Source organism: Petaurus breviceps, unplaced genomic scaffold (genome assembly GCF_028583685.1).
Source record: "Petaurus breviceps papuanus isolate PSGF00001 unplaced genomic scaffold, PetGlider_PUasm1.0 90903, whole genome shotgun sequence".
Classification (NCBI taxonomy): Eukaryota; Metazoa; Chordata; class Mammalia; order Diprotodontia; family Petauridae; genus Petaurus; species Petaurus breviceps.
Genome location: NW_027187376.1, coordinates 10266818 through 10283617, shown reverse-complemented (window position 1 = coordinate 10283617; position 16800 = coordinate 10266818). Strand labels below are relative to the sequence as shown.

General features: G+C 36.3%; 1 protein-coding gene across 10 annotated transcripts in view; it reads right to left on the bottom strand.

Moving 5' to 3' along the window:
• KANSL1L (KAT8 regulatory NSL complex subunit 1 like) overlaps nt 1–16800 on the bottom strand; it is a 171006-nt gene that overhangs the window by 48868 nt on the left and 105338 nt on the right. For 5 of the 10 annotated variants that reach the window (XM_069075237.1, XM_069075229.1, XM_069075232.1 and 2 more), the window contains 2 exons: nt 15173–15377; nt 10717–10767 (listed from right to left, as the gene is read on the bottom strand). In XM_069075237.1, coding sequence (XP_068931338.1) covers nt 10717–10767; nt 15173–15377 — 256 coding nt within the window. The remainder of the gene's footprint in view (nt 1–10716; nt 10768–15172; nt 15378–16800) is intronic. The other 5 variants (XM_069075230.1, XM_069075235.1, XM_069075238.1 and 2 more) reach the window with 3 other exon arrangements.

The following is a 16800-nucleotide window of genomic DNA, read 5'->3' as shown; positions in this document are numbered from 1 at the left end:
TAATCCCTTACGGAAGCTGATTCTATTAGCAATGATGATCTAGCTTAAAGAACTTGACAGTATTTTTCTTATCAGATATATGGTTCCTTTAAACCCTTCTATTCTTGATTTTTTGGGTTAAAATATTTATCAGTAGCTAGATAACTCTACTTGAAGGGATATTAATATTTTTGCTTTTAAATATCAGTGAGAAATTGGTCACACGTGAAAAAATTCCTTCACCCAACCTCTAACTCTAGGGAGTTTTTCTATACACCTAGATTAATAAAATAACCAATGTTGTTGTTGCTGTTGCTCAGTTGTTTTTCAGTCATGTCCAATTCTTTGTGACCCCATTTAGGGTTTTCTTGGCAAAGATACTGGAGCAGTTTGCCATTTCCTTCTCCAATTTGTTTTAAAGATGAGGAAACCAGTGTCATACAGCTAGTAAATGTCCAAGGTCAGATTTGATCTCAGGAAAATGAGTCTTCCTGAATCCAGCCCTGATACCCTATCCAAAGATAAGGAGGTTTCCTGACTCCAGGCCTGGTACTCTGTCCACCATGCTACCACAGATGCTTACACACTGAACTCCCATCAATAAGAAAGACTTTCTGATGATGACAGAAAGAACTGTATCTTTAATGAGCTATAGTGGATTTCAATTTGGAGGTCCAAGTCTCACTTAAAACATTCTAAAATCAAGTTCCTTCATAACTTCTTCATTTATATTAATGGCACCATTATTCTCAAAAACTCAAAATTTTGAAGTTATCTTGAACTCTTCCCTCTCCTTCAACCCTCACACTGAATTACCAAATCCTTAAGGTTTTTGTGTAATCAGTTGCCTACTCAAGAACCCATATGAAATCTAAGCATTATCCTTACTATCTTGAACACACATCTCTTTACATTCCAAAGCGGTCTGATCTTGGTGGTTATGAATGTTGCATGTGAGTATTTTGCAGATAGGGAGTGTCAGCATGGGCAGGAAACATGCTCAAATAAACTTAAACATTTTTTAAAAAGAGGGTATTTACTTCTATGATTTGCTCATTGCACAAGCCTGAAATGACAACCAAGGAGTTGTCACTTCTTGTAAAGATACATGACAGAGAAGAATTTTCCCCCTGAAATATATCTTATTTTATCCTTTTTGTTGTACAAGCCCTTTGTTATTGTACAGGAGTTGGAAGTTGGAGAATCTATATTTGATCTAAATAAATAACTGTTTTTGCTTGGTTTTGGAACTGGGGGAAAAAAGAAATCAAAGCATTACCTTCATTTCAAAACCCTCCATAATCCGATTGCTCCTAATTTATCTAACTCTATGACTCGCCATTATCTTTTAAATGAATTCTGCTTTAATCAAGTCTTCTTTTTATTGATTCCCCCAAATATTTTGTTTACTCTGTGCCACTGGTTCTTGCTTTCTCAGTCTACAATGCCCCATCATCTTCCACTTTTTTCTTATTCATACTTTCTGATCATCTGTTAAAGTTAAAGGTACAATCCCTTCTGAGAAACTTTCATTGATGATCCCTGACTACAATTTTTCCCTTCTATAAGCAGCCTATATAATTTCTCCATAGGCATTTTTAAAAGTCAAAATGTTTAAAATGCTATAGATTGGTCAATTAGCATTCATTAAGTACCTAATATATGCCAAGAACGAGTGTCACAGAACAAGAGATTATGATTTGCTCAGTTCAGGTCCCTGGATCTCTTTTATATTAGTAGGACTAATGGTTCTCCTTCAAATGAGTACTTCTTCAGGAATACAGAGAAAACACGATTCCCTGGGACCAGACCAAGACACTAATTGGCAGGTTCCAAGGGACATATACAAAATCACACACCAAACAAGAGGGGGTAGTATCCTCAAACCAGGGAGGTAAAGTGATCCCTAGAATCTCACAGTTAGGCAAATGCTGATTGTGAAGCACTCAAATATTTATTTTCAACAATAATCTGAGTAGATGTTTGTTAATTGGAAAAAAATCTACCCAGCCAAAACAGAGACAAACAGGCATACTATATCAGCAGATCAGCAGCATGCCTGACACCGATTTTTTATCGGCCCGTACCCATAACTTTTATGATGATAGGAAACTTCAGATGATTAAAACCAATGCTAACTGCTTCTCTGCCTCAATCCTGCCTCTTCAAGTTTATGTATTTCTTATTCAAGTATGTTTTCCTAAGTGTCCCTAAGTGGCCAACAAATATGTTAGTGATGTAGATCAGTTGTGAATTAATTTGAAACAGGTTGTGTATGAATAAAAGGAAAAAGTCAGAAGGGAGGAAAAAAGTCATATCTAATTAGCAAGGCAATCAAGGAATTCTTCTAATCAGAAAACTCTGGTATATTTTTATACAATTAAGATTTTAATATTAAAGAACAAGCTACTAAAAATATTAGAAGAGAAGCAGCTGACTCATGGCTATCAGTATGGGATGTATTCTTAACCAAAAAAAAAAAAAAAGGGAGAGAGGTAATTACAAAAGATAAAATATATAACTTTGATTACTTGAAGCTAAGAAGTTTCTGCATTGACAAAATGAGTGTATCTAGGGTAAGGGAAGCAGCTAAATGGGGGGAAAAGCCTTTGTATCAAATTTCTCTAATTAAAGGTTGTTATCCAACAAACAATACATACGTGTGTACGTGCATGTGTGTGCGTGTGTGTGTGTATTAACTAAAAGCCATGCTCCAATAGATAAGTGGCAAAAAGATACAAATAATTCTCAAAGAAGAATGATCCAAATCACTAATAATTAATAAGTGAAGTACAAATTAAAACATCTTTCTGAGGTTTCATCTCCTACCCTGTAAATTGGCAAAAGTTTGTACTTTTGCAAAAAAAGAGCAAGCCAATGTTGGAAGGATTATGAAATTATAGACAAACTAATACATTTTTGGCAAAGCTATGAAATAGTTAAACCATTTTGAAAGCAATATGTAATTATAGAAATAGGGGCGGCCAGGCGGCTCAGTGAGCAAAAGCGCCGGCTCCAGTGTCAGGATGACCTGGGGATCAAATCCGGGCTCAGATACTTAGCACCACACCCAGAAATAGCTGGCCGTGTAACCTTGAGCAAGTTACTTAACCCCAATTGCTTTAAAAAAAATTATAGAAATAAAGTAAAATGTCCATGCCCTTTGAACAAGAGCCTCTGTCACTGAGCTTATACCCAAAGAAAGGCATCAATAAAAAGAAAGTTTCGAGATACACTAAAATATTTATAGCAACACTTTTTTTGATAGCAAAGAATTGTAAACAAAGTAAGTGCCTATCAACTGGATAATAGCTAAACTAATTGTGGTATATGAATGTAATGGAGTGTTACTGTGCTGTAAGAAATGATGATGTGATAAATGCAGAGAATCATGGAAAGATCTATACTCACTGATGCAAAATGAAGTGAGCATCAGAGCCAAGAAAACAATATACACAATGACTACAGCAATGCAAGTGGAAAGAACAATTGCACATCCAAAAAATCAAAATGAACACCCAAATTATAAAAATCAAGGATGACTCAGAGAAAGAGAGATGAGAGGTCACTCACATTTCCACCTCTTTGTGGAGGTGGAAGAGACACAGGTATTGCATACTGTATATGTTTTTGGACTTTTTCGATGTATTTATTAGTTGTGCTGATTTTCTCTCTCTCTCTCTTTTTTTTTTTTTTTTGCTTTTTGGAGGGCATTTGGGGTTAAGTGACTTGCCCAAGGTCACATGGCTAGTTTTTGTGTTAAGTGTCTGAGGCCGGATTTGAACTCAGGTCCTCCTGACTCCAGGGTTGGTGGTCTATTCACTGTACCACCTAGCCACCCCCTCTTTTCTTTTTTTGTCTTTAAAAAATATTATTTGACCTATAGGATGGCTCCCTGAGGAGAAGGAGAGAAATACTCGGAAAAACTATAACTTTATAAAATATAAAAGACACTTATAAAAACTTTATATATAAAAATATGGTTATTGAAATAATTTTTAAAAACCAGTTCAAAACCCTCAGGTTGAGAACCCATGTGCTAAGAGATTTTTTAAAAGCGTGAGATCTCTGTCAAGTCTTTTGAGATTTCCCAATACTTGGAAAAGTATTATTTAGTATTTGTTAATACATCATCACCTCTTTCTAAATCAGTGCCTGAGAATAAGTCAAATACTTTTTTAGAGGGTAAGGGTAGGCGTGAACCATATAAAGGCATATATCCAAGAGTGTCTGTATTCGCATACCCCAATAGTACTGGAGCAATTAGAACCAAAGGGCTTCAAATAACGTATATACCTCTTAGAGAAAGGGTAGGAAAAACTTTATTTTTATAGGGTGGTGTGACTTTTTCTTTTAAGGAAATATAAAACATTCCACTCATCAGTTTTTAAATAAGCAGAAAACATTGTTAATAAGCTAAATAAAAAAATAGGATTAATGTATTTGTAACTCCTGGCCCAGAATAGAAAGAGAGCTTAGAGTTCATGTAATCTAATCCCTTCCTTTTGAAAGAAAAGAGAATTGAAAGAATTTCAGTTGAAATTGGAAGAAATTCATTTCAGAGAATCTAAATGTCTTGCCCAAGGTCACTTGCTAGTTGCTCTTACAGGACAGGTGTCATTAAATGAACTAGAGATTTTCTCTCTTCATTTTCATTATGTGTCTACCTCGTGCCATGAATAATAATATTATAATTATATAATTATATTTATATATTATAAGAATTGGGCTCAAGGGGTCAGTTAGTAAAGACTTCATTCTTTCTTTAAAATGATTCTAAATTTATATCATTGTACATGTTTATTTACATGCTGTTCCAAACATCTTAATGTAGTCTTACGCTTTAGCTGAAATTCATACATAATAAGATAAAATTCATAATAAGCTAAAATTTAAGACCACACTGAGACTTACAGGACAACCTGTATATATGTATGTATATATTTACAACTAAAAAATTAGCTTATACTTGTAAAAGAAAAATTTTAGCCATCTCACTTGATTTACCTTAACTGATTTTTTTAAAATTAAATTTTGTTTTAGTTTACATCATTCATTTCCACAAGATTTTGAGTTACAAATTTTCTCCCCATTTTTCTCCTACCCACCACCCCAAAAGAGCGATCCCACTGTATATCCCCTCCCCCAATCTGCTCTCTTCTATATCCTCCCCCATACTCCCTCCGACTTTCTAGTAGGGCAAGATGGATCTCTATACCCCAGTGCCTGATAGCTAATTTCCCAGTTGCATGTAAAAAAAAATAATATATATATTTTTACACATTTGATTTTAAAACTTTGAATTTCAGATTCTTTGCCTTCCTCTCTTGTCACCCACCCTTACTGGGAAGACAGGTAATTCAATATACGTTGTACATGTGTGGCTACATAAAACATTTCCATAGTGGATATATTGTGAAAGACTGACTATATTTCCCTTCATCCTATCCCACCCCTACTTGTTCTATTCTCTACTTTGACCCTGTCCCTTTTCAAAAATGGGTGCTCCTAACTTCCTTCCCCCCAATCTGCCCTCCCCTCCATCATCCCCCCTCTCATCCCCTTTCCCCCTACTCTCCTGTAGGGTGAGATACCCTGTTTAGTGTGTATGTCCCTCCCTAAGCCAAATTCAATGAGAATAAGGTTGACCCATGCCCTTTTGCCTTCCTGTTTTTCCCCTTCATTGTAACAGTTTTCCCTTACCTCTTCTATATGAGATAATTTACCCCATTCTGTCTCTCCCCATCTCCTCTCATTATATTCCTCTCTCACCTCTCAATTTCACCTTTTAAGTATAAGTCCTTCCTATTCAATTGATCCTGTGCCTTGTCTATGTATACCTGTATATATATATATACACACTCACATATGTATTTATACGCCCATATACCCTCTATATAGACATATATATGTATGTATACATATATATATATATATATATATATATACATTTATATTCCCTTCAGCTATTGTCATTCTGAGAAAAGTTTCATAAGTTACAATTATCATTTTTCCACGTAAGAATGTAAATAGTTGAACTTTGATAAGTTCCTTATGATTTCTTTTCCCTTCTCATGCTTCTCTTGCTTCTTGTATCTGAGTGTCAGATTTTCTATTGAACTCTTTTTTTTTCATCAAGAATGCTTGAAAGTCCTTTATTTCATTGTTTACCATATTTTCCCTTGAAACATGATGCTCAGTTTTGTTGGGTAGGTGATTCTTGATTTTAATCCCAGCTCCTTTGACTTCCAGAATATCATATTCCAAGCCCTGTGTTATCCTGATTGGGTTTCCACAATATTCAAATTGTTTCTTCTTGGCTGCCTGTAATATTTTCTCCTTGATCTGGGAACTCTGGAACCTGGCTATAATATTCCTAGGAGTTTTCTTTTGGGGATGTTTTTTAAGAGGTGACTGGTGGATTCTTTCAACCTCTATTTTGCTCTCTGGTTCTAAAACATCAGGGCAATTTTCCTTGAGAATTTCTTGGTGGATGATTTCTAGGTTCTATTTTTGATCATGGCTTTCAGGTAGTCTAATAATTTTAAAATTATCTCTCCTGGATTTATTTTCCAGGTCTGTGGTTTTTTTCAATGAGATTTTTCACCTTGCCTTCTATTTTTTCATTTGTTCGGATCTGTTTAATAGTATCTTGATTTCTCATAAAGTCACTAGCATCCATTTGCTCCAATCTTATTCTGAAGGAAGGATTCTTTTCAGTGAGCTTGAGATTCTTCTTCCATCTAGCAAATTCAGCTTTTTAAGGCATTCTTCTTCTCTTTGCCTTTTTGAGCCTCTTTTGCCATTTGGGTTAGTCTATTTTTTAAGGTGTTATTTTCTTCAGTCAGGTTGTTCACTCTCTTTTCATGATTTTCTTGCATCATTCTCATTTCTCTTCCCAATTTTTCCTCCACTTCTCTTATTTGGTTTCCAAAATCCTTCTTAAGCTCCTCTATGGCCTGTAACCAATTCATATTTTTCTTAGAAGCTTTTGGTGCAGTTGTCTTCCTCCTGTTCCGTGCTTTGTTCCTTTTTGTCCCCAAAATAGGAGTCTAAATTTGGATTGCTGTGCTTCCTTTGCTTGCTCATGTTGCCACTCAATTACTTGACTTTTGAGCTTTTTGCCACAGTAGAACTCTGCTTCCAGAGAGGAGAGCTTTGTTCCAAATTGCTGGGGTTTTCACAGCTGCCAGACCTATTAGTTGGCTGCTCTCTCTGAAGCCTCCACACACTCTGGCTCACTGGTCATGAACCCCAGGATCTCCACCCTAGACAGCAATCCAGATTCAAGCAAGTTAAAGCAAGAGCATTTACCCCTCAGGATGGTTCTAGGTCCCCCTACAATCTGCAGGCTAGGAGCTCTAAAGCAGCCCCAGGGCTGCAGCCACTGCACCTCGGCTGCTTCTCCCTGCAGGGGCATTGGCCGGACTGCACTCCCAGACCCCCTGTTCCCACAAAGTCCACACTGACCATTCACTTTGTCTCTGGCATTTATGGGTTGATAATTCTGGAAACCACCACAGCTGCTGGTGATCTACTCTCCCAACCTCCCTCTAACTGAAGCTGGTTGAGCCACCCTGAGGCTAAAACCCCAGGACTCACATGGGTCTGGGTTCTGCTCCCAGAGTGCTAAAATGGATCCTTCCTGCCAGGCTGTTTTCTGTGGGAGATTTGTTTCTGTCACTTTGTGGGTTCTGTAGCTCTAAAGTTTGTTTAGAGTCATTTTTATAGGTATTTGAGGTGGTTATGGGGGGAATCCGGGGAGTTTTCTGGCTTCTATGCTTCCATCTTGGCTCCCTCCTTCACTTTAAATGATTTTTAAAAAGAAAAATAAAATTTCATAATTTATGCAGCTATCTTTAGGACCATCTAATGTTACTGGTATGATACATCTAAGAAACACCAACAATATATATTGCATTTTATTAAATGTTGAGGAAAATGACTTGGCAATTGATCCACCATATCCAATTGTATGAAAAAACAAAATAGACAATCAACTACATGTTATAATTGTACAACCTGCCCTCAAATATCATTCTGTCCTACTGTGTGAATTTCCTTTACATAGGTTTATTTTATTGGGTTAAATAATCACTGTTCCCATGACAGTCATTTATTAAAATTAAAATGCCCTAAAGAAGACTAATTTTCAAAATTATTCATGAATATATTTTTTTAGCAAACCAATCACTTACTAGAAGCCAGAGTAAATTAAATTAAAAAAATCAATACTTAAATTATTCTTTGGAGAGGCTGTGAGGAAGATGTAAAGTTTGGGGGCATTGGTCAGATTATGGCAAGCTTTGAGAGGACAAATTTAAATGGAATGTCACCTGATGACACATGATGTCACTAGGCCACAAGAGTGGAAACACTGAAAAGGTTGAGAGATAGAAAAGGGAAAGTGGAGATATTTTAGACAATGAAACTTCAAGTTTTTGCCCAGGGCATATACGAACTAAGAGTTAACTGGCCAAACATTTTACATGAATGCTTCTCATCACTTCCCACAGTGCTTTCTGGACTCCATCATCTCCATCAGTATTCCACAACATGAAATCAGCACAGAAACTCACAGCTCCTCAGATCATCTCCTCACCTTCCCACCCTTCATGACTTCATCATATTCCTGTGCTGAGTAACTTCTCCCTCTCCCTTCTCTTTTTCTGTTTATGTGCTATCTCCCCCATTAGATTGTGAGTTCCTTGAAGGCAGGGACTGTCATAACTTTCTTTGTATCCCCAGCACTTAGTATAGTGCCTGGCAAATAGTAAGCAATTAATAAATGTTTATTGAACACTTATTTGTATATACACATACACACATATTTCAACAAAGTTCAAATTCACTGGCTTAACCTTAAAAAAATATGGTAAACTGTCATATGGTATTACCTACTTTATTCTATTTCCTTAAAGAATAAAGGCAGAAAATTGTGCTATGTTACATCCACAGAATGCTTATTTAAAAATATGACAAGTTCACAGTTAGGTAAAAATATTTTCCTCTTTAGTTGTCAAATAAATGAAAATATTAATTGAAAGAAAGATTATTAATATTATTTATATCTAAAATAAGAATCATACAGAAGTATTATTTTAGATGATAATTTTCCCATTTCAGGTGAAAATCTTAACTCATCAGATTGCAAAAACTTTAGCCATACTTGTTTATTCATATATATATGCTTGCGGTATATCAAAAGACATACAAACAACCATGACAATATATTTAAAATGGCAATGTACTAGATATTTCACAGAAAATGAAAACAAACTGACAAGATCTAAACATATTCCATTCAATTCAACAAATATTTAATAAACACCTGCTATGTCAGAATTTGGGATATAGAGATGAAAAAAAACGTTCCCTGCTCCTAAAGACTTTATAAGTAAATGTGCAGAGACATGTGTCATTAAAACAAATATGATACAAGATAGAACGCAAAAGAGAGCTTTAAGAAAAATTGAGAAATGACTTCTATTTGGGAGAAATCAGGGCAAACTTTAAGGAGGAGGCAGAATTTGAGCTGGGTCTTGAAGGAAGAGGTTATGAACAGTCAGAGTGTTTTTTAAGAGTGGGGGATGGGCGTGGCTAGGTGGCACAGTGAATAGACCACCAGCCCTGGAGTCAGGAGCACCTGTGTTCAAATCCAACCTCAGACACTGAACACTTACTAGCCGTGTGACCTTTGGCAAGTCACTAAACCCCAACTGCCCCTCCAAAAAAAAAAAAAGGCAAAAAGTGTGGGGGATGGCCTGGCTGTGCAAATCACAAAGAAAAAAAAGAATAGGAGGGACAAGGGACCACATATAGTACTCTAGCTGAAATAGAACAAGAAGTACACAAAGGACAGAAGTCTGAAATAAGGCTCACATTTTGGACATGTTTTTCTTTTCCTCGTCCTTTACATTAGTTTCCACATCCTGGGTATTCTACGTCCACAACATAGCATTCATCTGTTCCTATGTCCTTCCCTCACACTGTCAGCACCTCAGTTCAGGCCCTCATCCTTACTCAATTTGATATGATAATAGCCTAAATGAGTTCCCTGCCTCCAGTCTCACTCATCTTTGATCCATCTTTCAAATAGCTATTGAAATAATCTTCCTAAAGCACAGGTGTGACCTTGTCATTCTCTTGTTCAAAAATCTTCAGTGGGTGCCTAACACACCTGTAATAAAATGCAAACTCCTTAGCCTGACTCTTGGACCTGTCAAAAAGATGCCTTTAACCTATCTTTCCAGCTTCATTTCACTTTACTCACTTTCATATGTTCTATGTTCCAACCAAAAAGGATAAGTAGTTATTTCTTGAACTAAGCATGCCATCTCCACCATTATAATTCCCACATGCTCTCTGTCATCTTTATCATTTCCCTTCATAATCCCGTTAAGGTTCTGCTTGGGCGCTACCTCTTCCAGAAAGCCTTTCATGAAGATCTGATCTCTCCGTATGTTTTCTAAGCACTTGCATCATCGTTATCTCTTTCCCTCGCTCCCCCTCCCCATGTGCTCCTCTTTTTCTCTCCCTCCTCCCTCACCATGATTTTATCATAGCAGATACCTGCACTACTTCAATTCATTCGATTAGTCATCACTTGAGAAAAAAAATGGGTACTCATAAAGTGCTCTAAGGCAGGATCCTGTCACTACCTTGATTAACTCATATTAGCTGCTAATTGGAGCAAATTTCTCTTTCAAAGACAATACTTCTACAGGCTTTCCTTACCTTCTCTTCTTCTCCAGCAATGATTCTTTGTCCATTTTCTCTACTTCTGCCCTATACACAATGGAAATGGGAAATGCCCCTGTGACTTCTTTTGTATAGGGAACTCCCAAATAAAGAAACTTTGTCTCCCAATGCAGGTCAACAACTTCTACATAACCTCTAGTCTTAAAAAAATTTCCTAAAGCAGATGTGTCCAGATTACAAAGCAATTACTAGCTGTATGACCTTAGGCAAGTCACAACCCCAATTGCCCTGCCTTCCCCCCTCCAAAAAGAAAAAAAATGCAATAGGAAAATGCTTGGCAATAATTCCCATTTGAGTTTGATACCAGAGGCCTACATCACTGAGAGGTTAAATGACTTCCCCAGGGTCACACAGTCAGTGCAGGTCAAAGGTGGGACTAAAACCCACATCTTCCTATTTCCAAAGCCATTCCTTTATCCATTACACATGCAGAATTAAATTATTTTAGATTGTAAATTCCATTATAATAGTAACAGTGTCTTTATTTTGTTTTATCTCCCCAAGAATGTAATATACAATAAATGCTAAAAATGTGATTGTTGAGTGAATGAATCTATGATAGGTCTATCAGACATTTTGGTTTACAAGATTATATACAACATATTTGTAAATACACTTCAGATAATTTACAGATACAGTCTCATGTTTTGTTCTGTTTTCTTGACCCAAGTTTAAAAGGAGACACCTTTTCACCTATTCTGAGAATTGCACTATGTTGTTTAAATGAGTTAATTTTTTTTGAAAAGGACTCCCTTTAAAAATTAGTATCAGGTTTAGAAGTTAGTTTGAAACCTGCCAGAAGTATTCATATCAAGACTCTACAGATCCAAATAATACCTACTAGTCAAATACCAGATGGGATGAAGAAGTTCTTTCCCTGGAGAGGGAAAAAAATGCCTTTTTTTTTCATTAAACAAGTATCACTAAAGGATTTATATTCCATTAGGCAAGCATGGTGTGGCTATCATCTTTACTTCTATCTTTTGCCACACCATGAAGAACAAAAGCCAATTCTCCTCTTCTGGAAGAGGAGAGAGGACAGGGGAATTAGAGAGATATGAGCTCTTACTCTAAGAGTAACAATGCAGAAAGCAAAAGGTTCTTAGCTAAACTAAGCCCACAGGATGAAGTTTCTCTTACAAAGACTGTGCTCAAGTCTATACAAACTTTTAGCATCATCTTTTCTCTACTAGAAGTACATCTTCTCTCACATTGTCCATTTTGCCCAGTTCCCAACAAGTCAATGTATATAACTAATTCTACGGTCTATTAGATTATGAACATCATGGGAACATGGAACATATATCTTTAACTATCTTTGCTTTTCCCCTAAATTTAGCATGGTGCTTTGCAAACAATACACACACAGTAGATGATTGTTAAATGAAAGATCATCATTTTAACTCCTCTAAGAATTAAGCATAACTTTTAGTATTTTGCAAAGGATTGAAGAACGAAAGATTACAGGGATTTTGACACCTGATAAAGTTGGCTAGAGATCTTAAAGCCATTGCCAAACTTTAGATGAGTCAAAGTAGATCAAAGAAGAGTTGTTCTGCAAAAGCTCAGAAATAGTACTTGGGTTAGATAAAGCAGAATTGTTAACAGTATCACTGATAAATGTATCACCTATACTGAGGCATTTAGATTCTTTTAATCCTTGCTCTTGCTCTAATTGTATTCTGCCCTTTGTGTGTTCCAGAAGTCTTTGTGATGTTCTAAGCTATTAGAACTTAAGCCATTAAATTAATATTTTAAGCTACTAAAAATGTCACTAAATGTCTTTGGACATTGTAGAGCATCTATATGTTGTTATGCTTGCTTTTACAGAAAGGAAATATAATTAAGTGGCAAAGTTATGCTGATGCATATTCTCAGTTAAACATATAAAGCCTTATCATTTAAACTATATGGCCATAGCCTAAGTACTATAGTCACATATAGTAGTAGCTTGCTTAAATAAGGTGAAAATAAATTTTTGTGCTTTTTAGACTCATAAACCCAAACATAAAAGTAACAATAAACAAGTTTTAAATCACCAAATAATCACTTTTAGGTGCTTCCTGTTATCACTTTGCACATATACCAAAGATCTCTTTTTAATCTAGGTTTGAATAGGGTTCTTAACCTAGGGTGCATGAATTTTGATAATTTTATTTCAATATAATTGATTTCTTTTGTAATCATATATTTTATTTTATGCACTTAAAACATTATTCTGAGAAAAAGGTCCCTGAGCTTTAGAGACTGCTAAAGGGAACCATGACACACACAAAAAAAGATTTAAAAACTCTGCTATAGACCCTGGGGTTCACTTTTTCCTTCTTATTTTATCCTACTTTTACCCAAGATCAGACTAAGCACTCCTTCAACCTCTTAGATTTGTAAAGGAGTGGGTACCTGTTTAGGTCATAGGCTGATTCTCTTTGGCTTGATGCCAAAACACCCATCACCATCCTGATGAGATAGTGATTAGAGGAGGAAAAAAAAAGTGCCCATCCATCTATAATCATTTGGGGGAAGAATCCTTGGATCATGGTTCTAGAGCTAAAAGAGACTATCTAAGTCAACCTCCTAATTTTTCATACTTTCACAAAGTGCTTTGCACTCAACTATTATAATGTTGTGTGATTTTGCCCTAATTTAAGCTTTCTTACTGGAAACAGCAATAGGACTATAATAGAACATGTTATGGAAAGGCATTCAAAGTAGCCTATGTTTGCATATTTGAATGAAGATGTATATAGATCAGTTTTATTTCCCCTTATGTCCTCCAGATGCCACTCATCCAGCTTATTACAGAACCATTAAGATAGGGAACCTCAACTAGTTTTCTTCTTTACCCTTTTAGTTTCCCATGAACCACCAGCTTCTTCTGGCCAGTCTTTCTACCCCCAGGTCTTCCAAAGAGATCCTGTGACTGTACTGTTGCCATAGAGTCCTGCACTGCCTATCCTTTCCATCCATTTCCTTAAATGTTAAGCTAGTACTCCAGAGCCATGTTACATTGCTTTAAATCATCTGTGAGATGACTGTGCTGGGGCAGCCACCTTAAAATAGCATTCGGGCTGGTGCCAGAGCAGTCTTCCCACAGTGCTCTACTAGCTTCCTAATCTTATCTGACACCCAGGCCAAGAAAGCAAGGGCACAATGAAAATAGCAGTGTTACTGGAGAAGCCAGAGGATGCTAATCCAGTAAGTAATGGGGGACCCAGAAAGATGTCACATGACACCAATGAGAATGCAAATAGGAAGACAGTATGAAAAATAATGAAGTTGATACTTAGGGAGAAAAGGTAGGAGGCATGTATGTAGAAGCTAGCCAGGTAGTAATGAGAGCAAAGAAACTACAGTAGGACTCAGTTTTTTTCCTGTTAAGTATAAGAAACAGATGGAAACAAGGAAGAAACAGTGTCATACAGATTCATTTGTGCTCTACAGTACCCAGGAGGGCAAGTAAAGGAATCTTTACAATCAACAATTGACAAATGGTGCTGTGCAAATCACTTCAACACAAAATGGAGGTGTTTTTGTTTTGTTTTTTTTTTTTTTCAGCAGAAAGAGGGGAAAAGGAAGAGGCATCAAGGAGAAATTGTAATTTTATTGGTATGGTAAACTTTCAGCAAAGAAACTCCCTCTATCAATGCAAACAGGCAACTGTTCTGTAACTTACAGTGAAAGAATCTCTGGGGCATTAAAAGGTTAAGCCAGTCAATAAGTCAACAAGCGTTTTAAGCACTATGTGCCACACCCTGTGCTTGCTATTGGGGACATGAGAAAGGCACAAAACATGGTCCCTGCCCTCAAGAAGCACAGATTCTAATGGAAGATACAAAATGAAAACAACAATGTCCATATATGATATATTCAGAGTAGATGGAAGGTAATATCAGAGGAAAGGTACTTGGTAGGGTGGCTGGTGGGGAGAAGGAAGAACCAGGAAAGTTTTCCTGCAAAAGGCGGGGTATGTAGAATATGAAATGTGTCCTGAATGATTTGCTTAGGGTCACATGGCTAGTATATCTCAGAGGACACACTTGAACCCAGGTGTTTCTGAGGTTAGCTTCACCTTATCTAGCCATCTACTGGCCTATGGCTCCAATCAGAATCCCTGTGATTTCTGAAGTCAATCGAGATTAACCCTTTCTGGATCTTAAGACCCAAAGATGAAAGGGCCCTTATGGATCATCTAGTTTAACAGCCTTATTTTACAGATAAAGTCCCAAAGAGGTTTCCCAAGATCACAGAGTTAGTAAGTAGCTGAGTCAGAATTAGAACCCAAATCTTTGATTCCAAATCCAAGTCTTACCACTAAACCATCCTGGATGAGTAATGATTTTTTTGAAATTGTGTACAATGAGTATCCTATCATATACGATAAGTACAAATGCTGATAACTCTGTTTATGTCTTGTCACCAAAAATAAACTTACCTTTGGGATCCAATAACAAGCAGGGCTCAATCTGTAGAGTTTTCGTTTGTGGAAACTCTGAAGTGGCCTTGTTCGGGCTGCTGTGCTCATGAGAGTCAAGGATGGAGATCTCAGTCTTGTTCTGTCTTTTCTCCTTTTCTTAATGTGCTTCTGGTTAAGTAACCAGCTACTGGAGGAAGAGAGCTCATCTAAATTCTCTGAAGCACTGAAATGCCATGAAATAATTGGGGAAAAAAATCAGACAAAAAGGAAAAAGAAAACTAAATTTAAAGAGCCTTAACTCTATTACAACTGCAGAAAACTAAGTGGTAGAATTGAAAGAAAATAATTAGAATTAAAAATTCCAATTTCACTCCTACTACTGATTGGTTGGTATTATAAAAATCACTTCCACTTCTTTTTTTCCTCCTATGACACAAATACTTCTGTATACCAAATAATTATTATATGACTTACAATGACAAGACTTTAAAAAATTACTAATGATAGAAATAGGCATCTCTGTCTATTTTTATTTCCTATAATAATAAATGTGTCAGTCAATCAACAATCACATTTTAAGCACTTACTATCTACCAGGCACTGTGATAAGTGCTAAGGTTACAAAGAAAAGCAAATTACATCTCAAAAATATCAAAGAAAGAAGGAAAGGACCCATACTGCAAGAATATTCATAGTGGCTCTTTTTTTGTAACAACAAAGAATTGTAAACTACATAAGCCAGTGCTCATTTACTGGGGAATATTTGAACAAATTATGGTATGTGAATATTATTCTTATGGTATAAGAATATTATTATGCCATAAGAAATGATGAAAGGGACAGTTTTAGAAAAACCTTGGAAAGATTTATATGAATTGATGTAGTTTGAAGCGAGGAGGCCAAAAGAATAATTTATATAATATCAACAACATTGTAAAAACCAACAGCAATTGAAAGCCCACTCAATCTGATCAATGACCATTCATGGTTCTAGGGAACTAGAATGAAACTACCCACCTTCTGATAGTTGTGATTTTTTTTTTCTAATGGGGAAGAGAAAAATAAATTTTTGCTATCAAAAAATTAAAACTGGATTTAAATTTTTTTAAAAGGCAAAAAAATTCCTGCTTTTGAGGAATATACCTCAAAATGGGGAAGACAACAAGATGCTAAGTACATATAAGGATACATACAATAACTAGCTACATACAATAATCTGAGTGGAAAACATATTCAAAGCTTAGGAACAATGAAAAGCCTACTGAAAAAGGTGGGATTTGAGCTTAGTCTTGTAGGAAGTAAGATACTTCTTATAGGTGGAGGGGAAGGAGCAGAGCATTCCAGGTTGGAGGACAATTGGTGAAAAAGCAGAGGAATGAGAGATGGACTGTTGAATTCAAGGGAGCTGACAGTGGGCCAATATAGCTGAATCACAGCGTTCATGGAAAAGAGTAAAGTGTAAGAAGACTAAAAAAGTAGGAAGGGGCCTGACATAAAGGCTTTAAATGCCAAACCAAAGGCTTCAAAAATGATCCAGAGGTAACAGGAACCACTGGAGCTCATTGAGCAGGCAGGGAGTAACATGGTCTAACATACACTAGAAAAAAATCAACTTGGCAGCTGAGTAGTGGATGAACTGAAATAGA